The following is an 18,267-nucleotide window of genomic DNA, read 5'->3' on the forward strand; positions in this document are numbered from 1 at the left end:
TAAATTGAATCAATTTTTGAGGACATGTGGATTGAATCCACGGATCTTGATTACATAAATTCACTTTCTTCCATAGGGGGACTATTGGTTTTTAAAATGAATCCCATAATTGTTCAGAAGGAGTGCCCGTGCTCTTCGGATATCCTAAAAAAAAAGACTGGTTTCGCGAGAAACATCAAGCCAGTTGCGTGAATAGCGAGCTGGATCTAGTTTCATAATTCACTAAAAGTTAATGCTAGAACACTCACAAACCGCGGTACAGATTATAAACAATTACATCTACACCTTTCTAAAACGTTTCCGCCAAAAGCACTCGGGGTTAAAAAGCCACCTTCATTGCATGCCAGTAGATCTATTCTATAGACCAGGGACAGTCAGCTCATTTGGCAGCTGACTAGTAACAAATGGCCACTGAAGTCTAGTGTTGTGAGAAGCAAAGAAGGCAAACAGAGAGGGAGGAAGGAACCCAAAAATCGAATAACACCAACCATCCACCCACCCACTCATCCTCCTCCTCTTATCCTCCTTCTTGGACACCGTCGTCATCATGGCCTTTAAAGCGGTGAACCTTTTTCGGGCCATGGGTCGGACCAGTGAGTAAACCCAACTTGGAACTCATCTGGATACAGTCTTGTGTAAGATGCCCGATTTTTGCAGGTGCTTGGCCCGTTGTAGCCGCATCGCGCTCAACAGACCGTTCAATGCCCGTGCTCGCCCGGACCTTGGCGACCGAAGCACCTGAAGCTCCCCAAGAGGAAACCCGACGTAAGTGATAAAGTATTTGAAAATCAGGATTTTACCCAAAAGCAACGACCATGAACCACTGGGAATAGCACGAGATAGTCTTATGCATATAACTTTTGAATTACTCTACGGTTGAAAGTATGTAAATATTGTCAGCCTAAATATACGAGGCCTAATTATTCCAGTGCAGAACTTTTGGATCTTCATTGAAAAAAGTCTTTTTCGCATGGTTTTTTAATACATAAAGACCCAAAAGTCCTATGTTTGAGTTGATATACTGGCCACGAGGATGGGCCGTGCGGCATCAACAGATAAAATTGTCAATCTGGTTTTAAATTTTGAATTTAAGATTTTTCCATATTTGCTCATCATAGTTTGTACGTATATTCCTCGTACCGTGTCGGTTACAAAACTCAATTACTTTTGATTTCAATTTGTAGAAAACACTTTCAAAATAACCTCACTTAATAAAATGCGACAAAGTTTTTTTGTGAAGCCTGATCCTTGTTAATTCATTTTGAGACATAAACATCTTTAATAATGTTGGCGAATTTTGCAATATATTTGTAAATGTATGATTAACTATGCAACACCGGGCGAGCTCAAAATTTGCACAAGATTCACATTTGATGCTTTCGCTGTTATTTATATTGTGTTTATATATTTAGCGACGGTCCGCAAGTTTGACCCGATTCAACGCTCGAATTTGATGGATTACGGCCAATATGTGGCTGAGTGCTTGCCCAAGTTCGTCCAAAAGGTTCAGCTCACGGCGGGTGATGAGTTGGAGGTCCTCATTGCTCCCGAGGGCGTCCTCACGGTCATGACGTTCCTAAAGAACCATCACAATGCCCAATTCACTAACTTAGTCGACATCGCCGGAGTGGACATGCCCACCCGAGAATTTCGATTCGAGGTGAGATATTTTTTCGTTTAAAAGTGATAGAATAATGATTTGAGATGAAATATTGGGTACAGTCAAATGTGACATGAGGAATTTCCATCTTTGTAGGTCGTGTACAATTTCCTATCCTTGAGATTCAACAGCCGCATCCGGGTGAAAACTTACACGGACGAGATGACTCCAATTGAGTCCATCTGCTCGATCTTCCCGGCTGCCAATTGGTATGAGCGTGAGGTCTTTGACATGTTTGGCGTTTTCTTCGTGAATCATCCGGACCTGCGACGAATCCTCACCGATTATGGCTTCGAAGGTCATCCTCTTCGGAAGGATTTCCCGCTTTCCGGATATTTGGAGGTAATACGGCGACTTTTTTGCTACTCTCTGCCGGTTATCAAGTCAGTGTTTTTGCCACTTTTCTAGTGCCGATATGATGACGAGTTGGCTCGTGTAGTTTACGAGCCCGTGGAGTTGGCTCAGGAATATCGCAAATTCGATTTGGCCGCCCCTTGGGAACAGTTCCCCAATTTCCGAGAAAGCGTTCCTGCAGTAGAAGATGTGCCCCTGGAAAAGGGTGAACCTGAGAAGACGAAATGAGGCGGGACAGAGAGATCTTTATTGTTCGTTGTAACACTACCTTAATTATGGAATAAATATGACCAGGTGTCCGTTTCGGGATCACTTTCATTTATTTTCTGACAAATGGAATTAACGCTTCATGTTTTTGGGTCGCTTAGGAGACGACTCCATTCGAGGGTCGATGGAAAATCGGGCAGCCGAATCTACTTTTACCCACATTCCTTTCGAATTGGCACCACTGGATGGTTGACACATGCCTTCTTCCACTAAATGAAGCCAAGGATTCCTCATCATAGGATAGGTTTGATCTGAACCACGGGTACGATTAGTTGAATTGCGCTTTGAATGTTGGGATTCTTCTGGGGGTCTACTCCAAAGAGCCTTATCCGTTTTATGGGTCTTGTCTGGTGTAAAACTTCCGTTAGATAACGGATGCAACGGAACACGCAAGTCACCCACATTTGTACTATATTGACTGGGTCTTGGTCTCAGATTACCGCAAGTTTCTCGATAAGTCTTACTCAAAGCTGCTCCATTGTTCTTACCCATTGACAAATCCCGGAGTTCAGCCAGAATTCCAACTGTGCCACATTGGATATGAGACGTATTTTCAGCTCTTTCTTCTTCAAACGGAATCAACAATTTAGACATACATTAGCTGCTATTTTCGTGGCTTATCCGCTTCACCGCTTATCCGCTTAACCCCTTCCAAGAACCAATTAAATTCTGCGTCAACCGAAATTCTAAACTCCGGTTGGTTGAGGCATAAGGCAAAACGGTCAAGCGGTCAAGGGGATAAGCCACGAAAATATCTGCTAGTGTCCCAAAATTGGTTCATGAATGCGCTTGATTACGTTCACAGCGTCAGCAAAGTTTGAACCCGGGAAAGCAGTCCAAAACCAATGATCTCTGTAAATCCTTAAGATCTCTTTGGGACATTTTCGAGGGTTTTGTTGCCATGTGTGACACCATTGTAAACAATCATTGGCGTGTCGCTCCTTTCCAATATAGGAAGGACTCAACCAAATAGGCCCCCCCACTGAACAAGAGGGGGGGTCTATATATTGCGACAATATATAGGCCCCCCCTCTTGTTCAGTAAGCTCGTTCTTGTCAGCTCTCAAATTCATAGGAAATGAGTTGGACCAGTCAGTTTGCTCAAAAGTTTTCTTTGTAGGGGACTTCAATTTTCCGGCTAGCGTTGTAGAGTGGGAGGCTAGTCCAGATGGGTATATTCCCATTTCAAAATCGACGTCTCAGTCGTTCTAAAAGCTGGAGGAATTTGCGATCTTGCGCAATCTCTCTCAGCATGTTGGTGTAGCCACCAGACGAATAGCGTTCTTGACTTGTTTTTTCCCAATGACCCTGATCTGATCCAGTATGTCCATGTGACACCTAGTAATCTGTCAGATCATCATGTTCTCGAGATAGGGTCGACCATTACTCAAAAGCCGGCGTGCTCTAGAGTAAGACCGGCCAAAAAGGTCGGTCTGGCTAAGTTCAAGTTCAAAGATGAACATTGGCCGTTGATTATAGAAAGGTTAGGGGAGCTTGATCTCATTTCAATGCTGAAAAAGGAATCGTCCATAGATGTAGCCTTAGACAAAATGATTCTAGTTTTTTAGGACGTCTGTTCCAGTCTAGCAATCTCTGAATGTGTTTCACAGGGCGGGGCACATTCTAAAATTCCGAAGTATAGGAAGAATTTGTTCAAAAAGAGTTGCAAACTAGCAAAAAGGCTCCAGAGCACTTTGAATCCAGTAGTTGTGGCTAGCATTCAAAGAAAGTTGGATTTAATCCAAGGTAGAATTAAGGCTTCCATTGAGACAGATCAGTTGAACAAGGAAAGTAGAGTTGTTCAAGAGGTGAGGTCGAATCCGAAGGCTTTTTTCTCTTATGCGAACTCTAAGAGAAAGATCAAACACCCTGTAGGGCCTTTTGAGGTCGATGGGGAAGCCATAGACAATGTAGGGACTATGGCCAACATACTTGGAGATCAGTTCTCTAGTGTGTTTTCAACTCCACTGAGTTTAGGAGCAACAGTCCATTGCTCTATTGATGAGTTTGTTGGGACTGGCAAGGCTTGTCAAGCTGAGCATTTAGATGATCTTGTAGTCACAGATCAGGATGCTTTAGAGGCCATCAGGGACTTGAGACTCTCGAGCTCCCCTGGCCCTGATGGAGTGACATCTCAGTTTCTGATGAGATGCTCACAGGTTCTTGCTCCTGTTTTCTCGTACTTGATGCGTTGCATCTTGGACCAGGGCAAGTTCCCCTCTTCTCTGAAGGTAGCTCATGTTGTTCCAATTTTCAAAGGGGGAGATAAGTCACTCCCCAGTAACTACAGGCCAATTTCTCTCACTTCGAATATTGCGAAGGTGTTTGAGAAGATCATGAAGTTCAAACTTGTTGAATTTCTTGATATCCATGAAGTCCTTCCTCCTAGCCAGCATGGGTTCCGAGCACATTTTAGCACGGTTACCCAACTGATTGAGCATATAGAGCAGGTTATTGAGGGACTGGAGAGCCATGAATCAGTCGATGTAGTTTATCTCGACTTTGCCAAGGCCTTTGACAAGGTAGATCATGGCCTTTTAGTTAACAGGCTCCATGAGATTGGGATCCAAGGCAAGGTTCTCAATTGGCTAAGAAGTTTCATTTGTGGTAGGAAACAATTAGTTAAGGTTGAGGGATCCCTTAGTGACATACATGATGTCAAGTCGGGTGTCCCTCAGGGCTCCATTTTGGGTCCTCTCCTTTTCATCATCTTCATTGCTCCGCTTCAGAAGCTTGGTAGTAGTAATGTCAGTATCTCTTCTTATGCTGATGATACAAAATTGGTAGTTGGTAGGAATGGTCAGGATTCTGGTTGTCTGGCAAAGGTCCTAGACCAAATTTATTCCTGGGTTGCTGCGAGTAACATGGCCTTGAATGGAATGAAATTCCGTTCAATGACCTTTGGGTCGACGCCATTAGACACTCCACTATTAGATGATGAAGGTAAGGACATTGAGCAGGTCTCATCCATGAAGGATTTAGGTGTAGTCCTCCAAGATAATGGAAAGTTCGATGAGCATATCCAGTTGAAAGTTGGTAAGGCTTTTCAAACATGTGGTTGGATATATCGCACGTTTAAGTCCAGAGATAGTATCACGATGCTAACTCTGTACAAGTCGATTGTTCAGCCGCATCTTGAATATGCCTCTCCCATTTGGGCTCCAATTAGTTCAGCAGGTTTGCAAAAGCTCGAGCAGGTCCAAAGATGTTTTACTAGGAACATTGAAGATATGAGAGAGCTCTCGTATTGGGAGAGGTTAGAAAGGTTGGGATTGTACAGTACTCAGAGAAGGTACGAAAGGTATCTGATATTGTACGTTTTCAAAAGCATTCATGAGCTTTGTCCCAACCCAGGATTTAGGGTCAATTGTAGTGACCGTAGAGGCTTAACGTGCGTTTTGAGAGCACCTTCAAGCCCTCGAGAATCCAGGCTAGTTAAAACAATGAAGTCCAACTCTCTTCTTTCTCGGGCTCCTTCATTGTTCAATTTGCTGCCCTCAAATATTCGTAGGGTTTATGTAGGGGTTGATCCAGTAGCAAGATTTAAGTCAGACTTGGACAAGTTTTTGACTAAAATTCCCGATCAACCTTATATTCAAGGATTAGCCAGATCAGCCAACTCCAATTCGTTGGTCGATCAAATAATATATAAAAATAAAAGTCAAGTATAATAAATAATCTTCTCGTCTTGAACTGCTGGGATTCCAATCCCGGTAGCGGTAAGGAAGTCCGCACCAAAAAAAAAGGCTTGGCATCACCCATCCATTTTGGAACGATGCACAATTACTATTTTGCAAATCAGCTCCACGGATTCTCCTGGTGGACAGATCTTAAGGTTCTGTGAGAGCTCCAGTTGTTCCACAAGAAGTATGAGATGCGTTTTCAACATCATCTTTGGGCCGGTGATGCACATTGGACACAATGAAGAGTTTGGACACACAGTGTCCCCAAATAGGTGCATGAATGTGCTTGATTACGCTCAGAGCGTCATTCAAGTTTGAATCCGAGGAAGCAGTTCGAAACCAATGATCTCTGTAGATCTTCAAGTTCTCTTTGGAACATGTGACAGGGTTATGCTTCCAGTTGTGGCACCATTGTATATATTCATTGGCATGCTTCTCCTTTTCAACATGGGATGGACTCAATAAATGGCCTTGAAGCACTTCCTCTGTTTGGCACAATGGACAATAATCGTCGACACTCAAGGTTGGCTTTATGAAATTTTGCCTGGACGAATGTTGGCCTTGGCTTTCCTTGTTTAGATGCGTCTTCGTATAAAGGTGAAGCTTCAAGTCCGTGATGTCTTTGAATTGTGATTGGCATACAAGACATTGAAAAATCGGACTTGAATTGAGAATTTCTGAATCAGGGTGGTTTCGTTTATGCAAAAGTGTTTGGGAATGCTGCACTAAACTCTGCGCATTCTGTGTCAATGAAAAACACGCGAGGCACACAAATTTGAACTTGCTTGTTCTTGCCTCCAAGTTTTGCACGTATTGGTTTATATCTTCGCAGTGTTGAAGTTCCTTCTCGTTAATGAGATCATGGATCCTGGATAATATCTGAGGCGCTCGTTGGAACGAGATTGAGATTAAGATGATATTCAAATGGACCAAACTCAAGAAGTACCGTATTTCACATCCTGAATGGAGCAAGTGACCGGACAAGTGACTTTGGCATTGCAGTATCCTTCAAAAATTGTGACTAAGTGCGCATTTTGTCTGTGGGAAGGACACCTAAGATGAGTGTCTAATCGGCTCACTTCCTCCAAACAAATATCACATCGGTTCAAGACGGACATTGAAACTGTACGTAGATCAAGATCGCATTTCATTGCCCCTCTCATTCTTTGTTTGACCAAACTAATCCATCGATTGTGCAAGTGAATTTTTGAGTAAGCATGTAGCTTGAAAAAACGGGCGGTGGTGCCTTGGGGTCCTAAGGAAAACATCATTTCACAATGGCAACAGACGCCTGGAACATCTTCATTATGGTTAGCATTTTTATCAATGTGATCCAAAAAACTCGAGATCCTTGAATCCTGCCTCGCACTTCAAACATGCGACCATTACGGATTCATGCTTTGCGAACTTGGCCTTGATTGCAATTAGTTGGTGATATTCACGACTTAACGGTACTAAAGGCCACCCCAATGGGGTTGCAACTTGAAAAGAGGATGGTGGCACGGTTGTGGTCGATGGGGGTGCTCTATTGCTTGGAACAATTGGCCGAGGCTGTGACTGTGCTGAGAGTGACACTTGTAACGATGATTTCGGAGAAGTCAAACCAAAAGATCGAAAATAGTCAACCGGTGAAGAAGCTGTATGTGAATCTGGGAATGGAACTTCCATCAGACGTGGGCGTTTTCCTCCTCGTTGAAGCTCCTCCAGGGCGAAGGCGGCGCTATTTTGAACAGCCTTTGGAAGCAATCTCTGCGCTTGCACTCCTTGGGTACTTTGAATCGACGAGAGTGAGAGAGTTCTGGAAATGATTTCCCGACTCTCCAATCCCGATTTCGGCGTCAGTTTGGTTTGGTATTTTTTCATCGATGAGCTATCTCGGGTTTTGGGGAGATATTTCGTCGGTAGAATCAGATCTGGAAGCTTAGGGTTGGTTTGTTTCGAAGCACGTCGATGAAGGTCTGCAATGATTACCTCTAACGGGGTTGGGACGGATGATGAGGGGGCAGATAGTTCCATATTAAATACGAACAGTTCAATATCTTTCCAAGCTCGTCGAGTTGGAGAGTGGAATGCAACCGATTACCTCTCCATGGAGTTTGTTTGTTCCAACTATTCTGGTATTGCAAGAACTACACCAGAACGAGACAACAGTGTTCGAAAATCCATTGCACTTTGCCCCCAACTGCTTTCTGTGATGAGCATTCAAGAGATGGTGAAGTAGAGTTTTATGACCAAAGCACTTGACAGAATGCAAAGAGCGAACGCAAACTGGACACACGTAGATTGAGTTGTTTTGACTTAGTTTTTCTTGCCAATGCCTGAGAAGCTCCGCGTCGTCGAACTTTTTCAATAGAACAGCCTACCATTGGACACTGCCCATCATCTTTGCCTAATGTCCTTTGCAATTTAGCAATCTCCTCAATGACGAATCCAATTGCATGTTGACTCAAGTGAGATTGGGCTTTGCTCCACTCACCCGACACAGACCGGTCTAAGCAATTCTTCAATGGGCAGCGAATGGCATCCTTCTTGGGGATGGGCTTCAACCAACTCCGGATTAAATCATGCTTGATTCCGAGATGCATAGCTAGTTGCCAAACATCGGAAAATATTTCTAGGCAACCAATCCGGGGACATAAGTGAGTATCTGTTGAGTCCTTTTTTCGAGGGATATGAAGTAGAATTTCACTCAAGCAATGAATGATGACGAAATGGATTTGAAGTTCGTTATCGGTAGCGATATTCTTGAGGCAAATTGGGCAAGGATTCCAACAGGCTAAGGCGGTCCCTGTTTTGGGATAGGTCGATTTTTCTACAGCTTCAAACCTGATATTTCCATTTGCTTCAAAGGGAATAGTGCCATTGGAGTGACTGTGGGCATGTTTAAAATGGTCAACGCCATCCTCAATACTATATCCACAATTTGGCTGTTGGAAAGTTCTAGGCTCACAATAGGGATTAAAGTGATAACGTCCCAAATGTGAGAAATATGTTTCGCTTCCTCGTTCAAACTGCAACTCGCAAATTGGGCATTTGACTAGGCATTCCTCTCCATCTTCATTGAGTTTGAATGAAACGGCCATGGGAAATTCAGGCACTTGTACTTTTTCTTTCTTTTTGCTCTGAGGTTTTATCTTCTTGACTTCCTTAAATAGCTTTTGACGATAATACGTTACAAGCCCCTAAAAAGAAATCGGACGTTGGTTACATAAAAAACATCTAAACATCAAGGTATCTTACCTTGGAATGATAAAAGATGCGCCGCTCTTTTCCATAGACAAGCCTGGTGTTTCTACCAAGATCTCGAAGAACCACAACAAGATCCCTTCGGATCATGGATCGCTCTTGCTCACTGATATTGCCCGAACTATAGTATATATAAAGAGAACAGCTTCCGAAAACGGAGGCCCCAATGGGTGATATCAACATTCAGTAAAAGGTTAGCTTTCGTGTGTTTAGCAAAGAGGATAAGGGGCATAGCAGTCATTTCTACACACTGTTCATTCAATTTACGTAGTGAAGTTGGGGCCAAGACGAACGGCTCGTTTTCAGTTATAAGCCTTGAGACTGTTTCCACGGTGTCTGGGCATTTAACCGACACCGACACGTCTTCCTCAGAGCACTTAAAGACAAATTTAAAGCCGGCTAGTATGCCAAGATGTAACACGGCCTCAAAATGTACTTTGGACCATAGTAGCGGATCTTTAGGTAGGGTTTGGAACACACTGCCAGGGGAAAAATACCTGGGTAAACAACCCGGAGTAGCTCATGGTCGATATGTACTTCTCGCCCAATTGGGAGGCCCCTGGTAGTACGAGATGAACATCTCTTTCGGTACATGTTTCGGAATTTTGAAACACCAGATTTAAGGCCTTGAGCAAGTGGGCATTTTGAGGATGCTGAAAAGGTTGGTTCGTTCCAGAAGTCGAAACTTTGGTTTGAGGTCTCCTTTATAGCTTTGTGCAATTTGGCAGGACCATTAACAATCGAACGATCAGAAATAGGCCGGTCGCTTTCTGGCCGAGAGTTGTTTTCTCTCAAATTGCTTCTAGACCTAAGGATTCCGAGGGGATCTTTTGTGGGCGATTTTAGAGCCGAATAAGCCTTTTTGAGAGTAATCACTTGGTCTTCTAATTTTGGTTCGGGCTCAATATCGAAGGGATCGGCATACAAATCTGACCCCGGGAATTGTAGCATCATCTAGGAGACTCGGCGGGGTAACAGGTTGGTCCAAATCGACCACTAAAATTCCAGGATCCGACGGTTCAACAGAGCCATTCCCATTGGGCTGAGACATAGATTTCATTCTTGTTAGATTTACTCCCCTGGAGAGTCCATAAGGCAACAATTTGCTTTGGTGCGGTCAAACCACTTGATGCGAATTCATCGTGATCTAAGGTTGGTTCAAGTTCTTGGGTGACGTTGTTATTACTCAGATATTCGCTGAGAACCTTTCTTTGAGAAGATCAATTCCAATTTGCCTCCGATTCGTAAGTGGACCTTTTCCCACGTGGACAACATTTGGACGGGGATGTGAGAGTAACCAGATTGTTGTCTTCAGTCAGTGTGACCAATTGAAAAGTAACAAAAGTGCATGCAAAAGGGGAATGGTGCTATAGGGACTACTTGTTTCATAATGAGACATCTCGTGGCAAAAAAAAGGAAAAACAGCGTTAGTAAACCCTCTGCTAACGTTTGTTCTTGCGTCGTTGTAAAGAAAGAGACTTAACAACCCTAGACAACACTTTATGTTAATTCGTTAACAGTGCTGTTTTCAAATTCTGCAAGCTCTATCCTGAACAAGTTATCAAACAAAAAATCGTGGTAAATTTGAATGAGACATTCAGCAACATCAAATGTCCAAAAAGAACTGGATTATTGATACCATCAAATAAATAATCACAGAAGAATGTTATAAGAGTTGTTTTCTTTCCATTGATATCACATTAGTGAGTGCATGTTGGGTAACCATTAGCTAGCATCAAAATATCACCTTGATTATTCTCACATCAAACTAAGGCAATCTTTTTGATTGATAATAACTCATTACTTGGAAATAAACTATTGCCTTTACTTTTCAAGCTTTCTGGTACCCTTCATTTAATTTTGATAATCATTTGATCCCATTGCTCCTATTGATGGTCCTATAGGGTGATAGGCTGCAACAACAATGCAATAAAGGTTGTTTATTGCTTGAACAACTCATACATCAAGTTTGATCATAAAGAGTATAGGTTAAGAAGTTGGACTAGATTCCTTGGAAAAAAAATCAATTCAGTTATTTGTGTGGCGGCTTTACTATTAATTGCTAAATCAGAACTCTCATCACTAGAGACACTGAAAATATTCAACTGCTTCTGATGATATACAAATACTTTTTTCGTTAAAAAAGGCAAAATATTAAAAAAACAGCCCCAATAATTAAGAAAATGAAAATTTTGATTGGCAGATATTATAAATTGCTTTTGTTTTTTTAATCAATAGCAAGGGTGAAGTTTGAGACTCTACACCACTGAGTTTTTTTTGATTATTTTTCAAGTGCGCCAAAACAGTGTTAAGAAATAATCCCGTTTACAATTCTTTTTCTAATGAATCTGTCAACTATCAATCACTTACTGAAGTTAAATGGCCAGTTGTGTTTACAAGAGGCTGTACTAAATGGATTATTTTCTTTGCGCATTTATTTTGGTGTACTTGTGTCTCAAAATCTCAAATTGGGTGTTACAAACTTTACTAAAGCCAAATATTGCAACTTCTTAAAATGCATCATCCCCCCAAAGGTCTAAATTTCAGATGCCACAAACTATTAACACTCGTTTTCAATATTTTTGATGACTAGTTAAAATAAGAGTGGTTTTCATGTTTTGTACTTTCAATTACTTTATCTTGCTAAAAAACGTAAGCAAGATTTGGATAAATGCAATGCTAAGTTGAACTACATGAACGGTCTTGTTCATCAACAAGTAAAGTTTGGTATTGCAACAAAAAAAACGCACCACTGGAGGCAGGACAGAATTTCCTAAGCAAAAACGAACGTAACGAATGACTCATTGAAGAATTAGAGTGCAACATATATATACCAAGATGCATTATTAATGTTCTTTGGTACAAAAATTTGATAGAAAAATGTCCAATTTTAGGATTATTAGACACCAAAACTATTATTTTTTTGTAAATTTGGTCAAAACCACCTGAATCAGTGTGAGTTGACTATGATGTTCGTCTAAAATTTCCCTCCACAAAATAACCCAATTTAGGGTGCCCTATTATGTTTCCATGAATTTCCTTAATTCATATTGCTAAAAGCTTCGGCAGCAATTTATCGTCCTGTAATTTGTCAAAAATATAATACTCGACAAGTATTGCGGTAACATTTAAAAACTTGCTTGTTTTACAATTGTAACTAACTTTTTCATGACAAAACATTGATTGCCTTAGAGCTTTAAAAATTTTTGTTAAAAGATGTATCGAAGTAAAAGATACTAATAACCATTATTCAGGTTTATCAATCGTAAGATATTATGCCAGCCTTTAATTCGGCTGATCAGATTGTTGAAAACTTATCAAGATGGTACATGTATTTTTATTTCAAGTTGTTCTAAGCGTCTCCTGAGGTTGAAATCTCTTCATTCTTGTCTCCTACAATGAGTTCCTTCAATCTGAATCGGAGGAATCTGAGTCCGTTTTTCTTCCTCGTTTCTTGGCTTGAGATCGTGAGGGGAGGACAATTCCTTGATTGGGAAGCTCGATCTTAAATTTGCACTTTGGACATCGCTGAGATTCTTTAGTTTCATCACCAGAGGCCAAGCAGTACAAGTGGAAGGCTTTGGAACAATTGCACAGCACAGCCTACAAAAACAATAACGAGTCACATGAACACTTATCATGAGCATTGTTCACGTGATTACCTTGAAAATGTTAGCTTACTCTGATCACAATTTTCTTGCACAAAGCGCAAGCGTGAATTTCCTCGGCAAAATTTTCTTTCAGATAATGCTCCATCTCGCCAATGAACCGGGGCGAAAGTCGGATGCTCTTATCCATTGCTCTCTTAAGCCACTGATCGTCCACTAGTTTTTGAATCACAGATTCTGCTTCCAAAGCCTTGAAAGGCCGACTAACCACATGTCGGCTGAGATTGATGGCCGTGATGCTTTCCAACTCCTGCTCAAATTGAGAATGGCTATACTGTTTTGGAGAGATCTATCATGATGCGAATACCTTGTCCTCGTTATCCATGATATTTTCCACCACAAGCTTCAAGAACTCCAATTCACCGGGATTATAATTCACCATGGCTTTCTTGGTGAGTTCTGTGGCTTCTTGGGATCTGTCAATCTTGTTGAAAAGTCCAAAATACGTGACACGGGCTTTATTGTCCTCATCAATAACCTATTTCGTGATCGAGAGATGTTGAGTAATGCTGAGTGCCAACTTAGTTTAGCTCTATCCAGGATGGCTTTGCTTAAGCGCATCTATTTCAATTACCTTATCAATGAGAAGTCCCAACGGATCTAGTTTGGTGTTGATTTGCTGAACAATGTGAACCAACATCCGAGCTTGGTCTTTCTTTTCATTAGGAAACACTAGAATTCAATCGCAAGCCCGACACAAATAAAAGACAAAATCCCACAGATTTCGTTTGCATTTTATAGCAGAGATCTTACCCAGGTTGCATCGAACGCATACACATTGAAGGAGTTTCAGGATTTCTTGGTAATCCGCAATTCCACGGCACATCATGCCTTGCAGAAAAATTCGATGTTCGTCTCCGTATTCACGCATTTTGGAACTAAAGCTGGAACAATTAATAAGGAGAAAGTTGGAATATTCACAAGCGTGCAAGCTGATCAAGAAAGGAGAGCGATTTTTATGGATTTCAAACCAAACTGACGGGTAACAAAGGATTCACAATAACAATGGTATCACAGAATACTGAGGTTCTTCACGTGGCTTTGCCCAACTCCATCTTTTGTAGGATGATCTTCGAGGAGCTGTACACTAGTTTGTCTAAAATGCCGGCCACTGTAAAGACACCACCGATTATGGCACACAATCCGGTAAGGAAGTGACCCAAGGATTTTTGCTTTTCACTATATTTGACCATAAAAGGTGCGAGCTCGTACGAGAAGAACACGCCGGGCATGCCAGACTCGCCCGACATTAAGGAAACCACCTTTTGGTGTCGAGTCACCGAGTACTGATTGGTCGGGAAGACCATTTCTTCTCGGATATAGGTGGTCGGGACCACCTTGAGGTAATATTGGAACATGGTCCCACCTTTCTCAGCAAACCCAACCACGCCATCCAAAGCGGATTCCTCCGAGCTTTGAACGGCCTGTCCGAAGGATAGATGTCGAATGGTGTGGGTGAGATTGAACTCAGAGGATGTGAAAGGCTGGACATCATGCACATGAACATGATTGATGGAAAAGCTCTTCCCAGGACCGAAATGGAACGAGCCGCCTACTCGATTGACCTCCAGGTAGCCGTACATTTGGCAACCCTCTTTCAACGCATTCGACTCTTCTTCATCCGTGGCCCCACTTTTACACTGATCGACACCGCGGGGGTCGAATTTCCAGGTCTTGCGCGAATAGGCTTGTTTGACCTCGTTGCAAGTATTGCAGCACTTTTGCTCGGCCGTTTCAGCACCGTAGCAACTGCCACATGTGACCACCTCAATCTCGTTGTTCTTGGTCTTGTTTACGATTTGGGCTGATTCGCCCAGTTGTCGCTCTTTGACGGGATCCTCCAACGGTTTGCCATCGAGATCAAGTCTGCGTTTGAACACGTGATGCTGGATCCCGATGTGTTGTTCACCAGAAACATCCATGGCATCCAGGCTGAGATAGGAGCAACTCACATGATGGATGATCACATCAAAATTGATCTTCAGCTTTTTATCCAAACCTCTGAAAAAAAGAAGAAGGGCGTTTTTTTGGGTAAAATTAATCCTGTGCAAGCATTTCTTGAGTGATCTAAAATTTGGAACCAGCCATAATTGGCAAAATACGATTTTCTCAGATTTTTCTGGAATGTACAAATTTTGCAACTATATCAGCAATTTTGAATATTTTCTTGTTGTTTTTTCAACAAATTCAGCCCTTTCAGCTTCAAAGATTCAAGGTTTTTTTTTTGCAGACATTGCTAATATTCACACATTTAAGGGGAGATCAGGGGTTTTCGATGAGTGTTATTTTTAATTTGCGTGTCTAAGTTTGTGCGTGTCTGCATATTAGAAAGTTCCTTTGCAGCTCTACATGCAAATTCAGGTGATTTACGAGCAATAAATAAAGAAATAAAGAAAAAAATGTGAAAAATGATCGCCTTTATTTTGACCAGTTATATTGGATTGACTAATTTGCCGTTAGGTCTTTTTCAGTTTCTCCACTACTCTTCCAATATAAAGAATAAACGGCTTGTTAGTTACGAATACCTAACACATCATAAGAATTCTTAATGTCAGAGATCAATCAAAACCCATCGGAAAATTTGGATCAACACTGACGTCCCAAAAGATTTGGGTTGAGTAAAATCTATCCTGTCAGACATTTTTGTTATAGCTTTAGTAGCAAAATAAATTCATTCAAAAGGTTGAACGAGGACTGATCAGGCCCACTAACAAAAATTGGGGGAAACTTTGGAGAACTATGAAGAAGTCTTTGAGGGATCTTAGAAAAAACTTTTGTCTTTTACTCTACCTGGAGGTATCGACAAAGATCTCTTCCCTCACTTCCGGCCTTTGAAACTCTATGATCTCGGAGGCAAAAAGGCCGGCCATAAGCAAAGCGGCCAAAACCGTGATGGTTCCCCCTGAAAAAGTTTGGATACGGAAATCCTCCAAAGTCTTGGGATAAGCATCCAAACGCTTGAACGAGCTCCATAAACCGGAGAGACCGCTCATGATTCGTTGGTTCTCAATCCAATTACTGCAGTTGAAGGGTAACAGAGAAAGAAGCAAGTTGGATTGGGATTGGATTAATAATCTCAGTGTTACAATCTGGATTGGATTGGATTGGATTAGGTGGTGTTGTTGACAACAGGCATGTTCAGCCATGTGATTGGTCCACACAACGGCGCTCAAAAAAACAGACAAACAAGAAGTTCATTTAGACATTATAGCAAAAGAAATCAAATATTTGCGCAAAAGTAACAACAAAAAGCTACGTTTCAATTTCAAAAATAGCTATTTATTGAATTCTTTGTGCGTAAAATACATCATTTTTTACATTATGAATAAATTTAGACGTGTTTATTTCATGAACTTCCTGATTTTGTTTTTGTTCGCCTTTCGCCTTTTCTTTCCAAACTTTGCAACCTTTCTCCGTTGTTGTTTTTTAGACCAAGCCCAACTAGCCTTTCTCGCCTGGCTATTTATTTTTCAGCCGGCCGGCGTTCCCCTTCCTTTCTATGGGTCAACTTTCAGGCTTGCTGATTGAAAGCTTGTGCAGTCAAAATTCAGGCATAGTTTTGGGCTTGATATGATAGTTGATTTGACTAGATAGGAAAGTTGCTACAAGGGTGTAAATGTGGAAAACGATCAAGCAACGAATGATGAAATATTAAAAAGAACAGCAGTATGAGTAGTTTTTGATGGCAGTAAAGTAATTCTACGTTATTATGTGGAGGAAGTCAGGATTTCATGTAAACATCAGGATAACTTCTTCTTGAAATATCATGATGATGGAAGTGGAACATTTATTTTCAGAGACTTAACTCGTGTCCCCCTTGATGACCAATTCAAATGATAGCAAGAAGCCAAATGACTTTAATTAAAGTCAAAGAAGTAAAATGCGCCTCAATTTTTTCTCCGGTTTTGTTTCTTAAATTAAAAGTTTAAAACCTTTACCTGTCAGGGAGGGCCAATATCTAGCATGATCATCTTGATCCGATTGTAAATTTCATAATCACTTTAGTTTCATCCTCTTTGACTTTGTATAAAAAAAAATTATTTGTCTTTGGATACAACCGTACCCAAATTAAAAGGTCATGGAATGATGTAAAAGTGATCTAGCAGTTTGGCCTTTGGTGTGTCATAACTTGTTCAAGGACACCTTTAACAATAACAGGAGGATTGGGCCTGACAATTAGCGAAGCTAGACCACAATGTAAAAACAAAATTTGAGCTCAAAATGCTTGCAAGGTTTATGAGCATACTGTATATGATAATGAATTCATTGAGAAAATAGTTGGTGGGTTTTTTTTTATTCCGAGCCACTAACTATAAGTGAACTCATTGAAGGTTTCTAATTTATGTTTCAATAATTCTAACTCTGATTAAAAGTCTCTGGGAGGAAGAAGAATCCTCTCTCGATCTGACTCTTCATGGTCATGAGCTCTTTTAGCTTCCTTGGACATGCTTCGTCCCAAATCAGAGTCTCCATATCTGGCGCTTTCCTAGGAATTTTGCGCTTTTTACCTAAAATTCCAGCAGAAAAATGGTGATTTCTAGAATATGCAAGATGGTGTCAAAAGCCCGATCGAATAACCGGAGAAGAATCTCACGTGTTTGCCCAACAAACTTCATAAACTGTCCATTAAAATACACCTTCGGCAAAATATTGCAATTCGAGAAGTATTTGAGCCATATGACCTGCAACCTTTTCCAAAACTAACGCACTAAAGAGTCTTAACATGGCAGATGCGGCCTTCCCCACTATTGTGAATTGTGAAAGATGAAATCGCACTTGGCCCTTTTGGCTACCGCTTTGGGGCAACTTTGCCTCGCCACTCATGGGAGGCACTGAGCTGGTCGCCGTCCAGTCGGTCCAGTCCTTCAGGTTTACCTAGTTCAGCTGTCGGTCCGAGCCCAGTGGCCAGCCACCTCGCGGCACATCAGGCGAGCCGGCCAGCGGGCCGGCCGAGTGGCTCGTCCGCTGACGGTAGGGCCCTGCGCCCGGGGCTGACTGGCCACTTCCCAGCTCGTACCGCCCCCTGGTGCCCATTGAGTGGCCTGTCCCATGGTCGTCCATCCAGTCCTCATCGATTGGCCAGTGGGTCTGCCGAGGTCGCTTTTTTTCTCGCCCGCCGCCCCCCGTCCACCCCTTTTGGCTCTGGATTCAAGTCACGCCATGATGGTGTTTGGCCCGCCCCAGATCATGTCCGGGCCCGACTTGTGCCGAGCTTGAAGTTAGTCTGGAGAACCACCCCTACCGGCCCGGCCAGTCAGCTCCACCCATTGGAAGTGGGCCCCCCCTTGAGCTTCATAGCTTCATAGCTTCATATTNTCACATTCCCGTGGGTGTGGTGGCCTCGTCTCAGCTCAGCGCCACGCCCACGTCGATTAAGCCGGGCATGATGT

The 18,267-nt window shown here is 42.1% G+C and overlaps 5 protein-coding genes across 6 annotated transcripts in view; 2 read left to right on the forward strand and 3 right to left on the reverse strand.

Moving 5' to 3' along the window:
• Positions 1-388: 388 nt before the first annotated feature.
• On the forward strand, positions 389-2,323 carry LOC131885379 (NADH dehydrogenase [ubiquinone] iron-sulfur protein 3, mitochondrial-like). Its single transcript, XM_059233409.1, has 5 exons — positions 389-593; positions 658-765; positions 1,413-1,660; positions 1,757-2,002; positions 2,069-2,323. The coding sequence occupies exons 1-5, from the start codon at positions 548-550 to the stop codon at positions 2,240-2,242; spliced, it is 822 nt and encodes a 273-aa protein (XP_059089392.1). The 5' UTR covers positions 389-547; the 3' UTR covers positions 2,243-2,323.
• Positions 2,324-8,171: 5,848 nt separating this feature from the next.
• On the reverse strand, positions 8,172-10,575 carry LOC131885332 (uncharacterized). Of its 2 annotated transcripts, XM_059233357.1 has the most exons (3): positions 10,415-10,575; positions 9,204-10,356; positions 8,172-9,145 (listed from the first exon to the last, which is right to left on the reverse strand). In XM_059233357.1, the coding sequence occupies exons 2-3, from the start codon at positions 9,390-9,392 to the stop codon at positions 8,189-8,191; spliced, it is 1,146 nt and encodes a 381-aa protein (XP_059089340.1). In that variant the 5' UTR covers positions 9,393-10,356; positions 10,415-10,575; the 3' UTR covers positions 8,172-8,188. The 2 variants fall into 2 exon arrangements, with proteins under 2 accessions (XP_059089340.1, XP_059089339.1); XM_059233356.1 differs by having other exon boundaries at positions 9,204-10,575.
• Positions 10,576-12,475: 1,900 nt separating this feature from the next.
• LOC131885321 (non-structural maintenance of chromosomes element 1 homolog) lies at positions 12,476-13,761 on the reverse strand (the record flags this gene model as incomplete). The annotated part of the gene is given in 5 exon segments (XM_059233345.1): positions 12,476-12,812; positions 12,891-13,127; positions 13,185-13,355; positions 13,452-13,549; positions 13,631-13,761. Coding segments are annotated over 5 exon segments (819 nt in total). The 3' UTR covers positions 12,476-12,617.
• On the reverse strand, positions 13,762-16,054 carry LOC131885319 (endoplasmic reticulum-Golgi intermediate compartment protein 3-like). Its single transcript, XM_059233344.1, has 2 exons — positions 15,668-16,054; positions 13,762-14,878 (listed from the first exon to the last, which is right to left on the reverse strand). The coding sequence occupies exons 1-2, from the start codon at positions 16,021-16,023 to the stop codon at positions 13,909-13,911; spliced, it is 1,326 nt and encodes a 441-aa protein (XP_059089327.1). The 5' UTR covers positions 16,024-16,054; the 3' UTR covers positions 13,762-13,908.
• A 1,918-nt stretch (positions 16,055-17,972) lies between these two features.
• LOC131885956 (uncharacterized) overlaps positions 17,973-18,267 on the forward strand; it is a gene marked incomplete in the record, with an annotated part of 7,511 nt that continues 7,216 nt past the window's right edge. The window contains 1 exon segment of the mRNA XM_059234171.1: positions 17,973-18,192.

This window comes from Tigriopus californicus, chromosome 8 (assembly GCF_007210705.1).
Source record: "Tigriopus californicus strain San Diego chromosome 8, Tcal_SD_v2.1, whole genome shotgun sequence".
In the NCBI taxonomy this organism is placed as follows: domain Eukaryota; kingdom Metazoa; phylum Arthropoda; class Copepoda; order Harpacticoida; family Harpacticidae; genus Tigriopus; species Tigriopus californicus.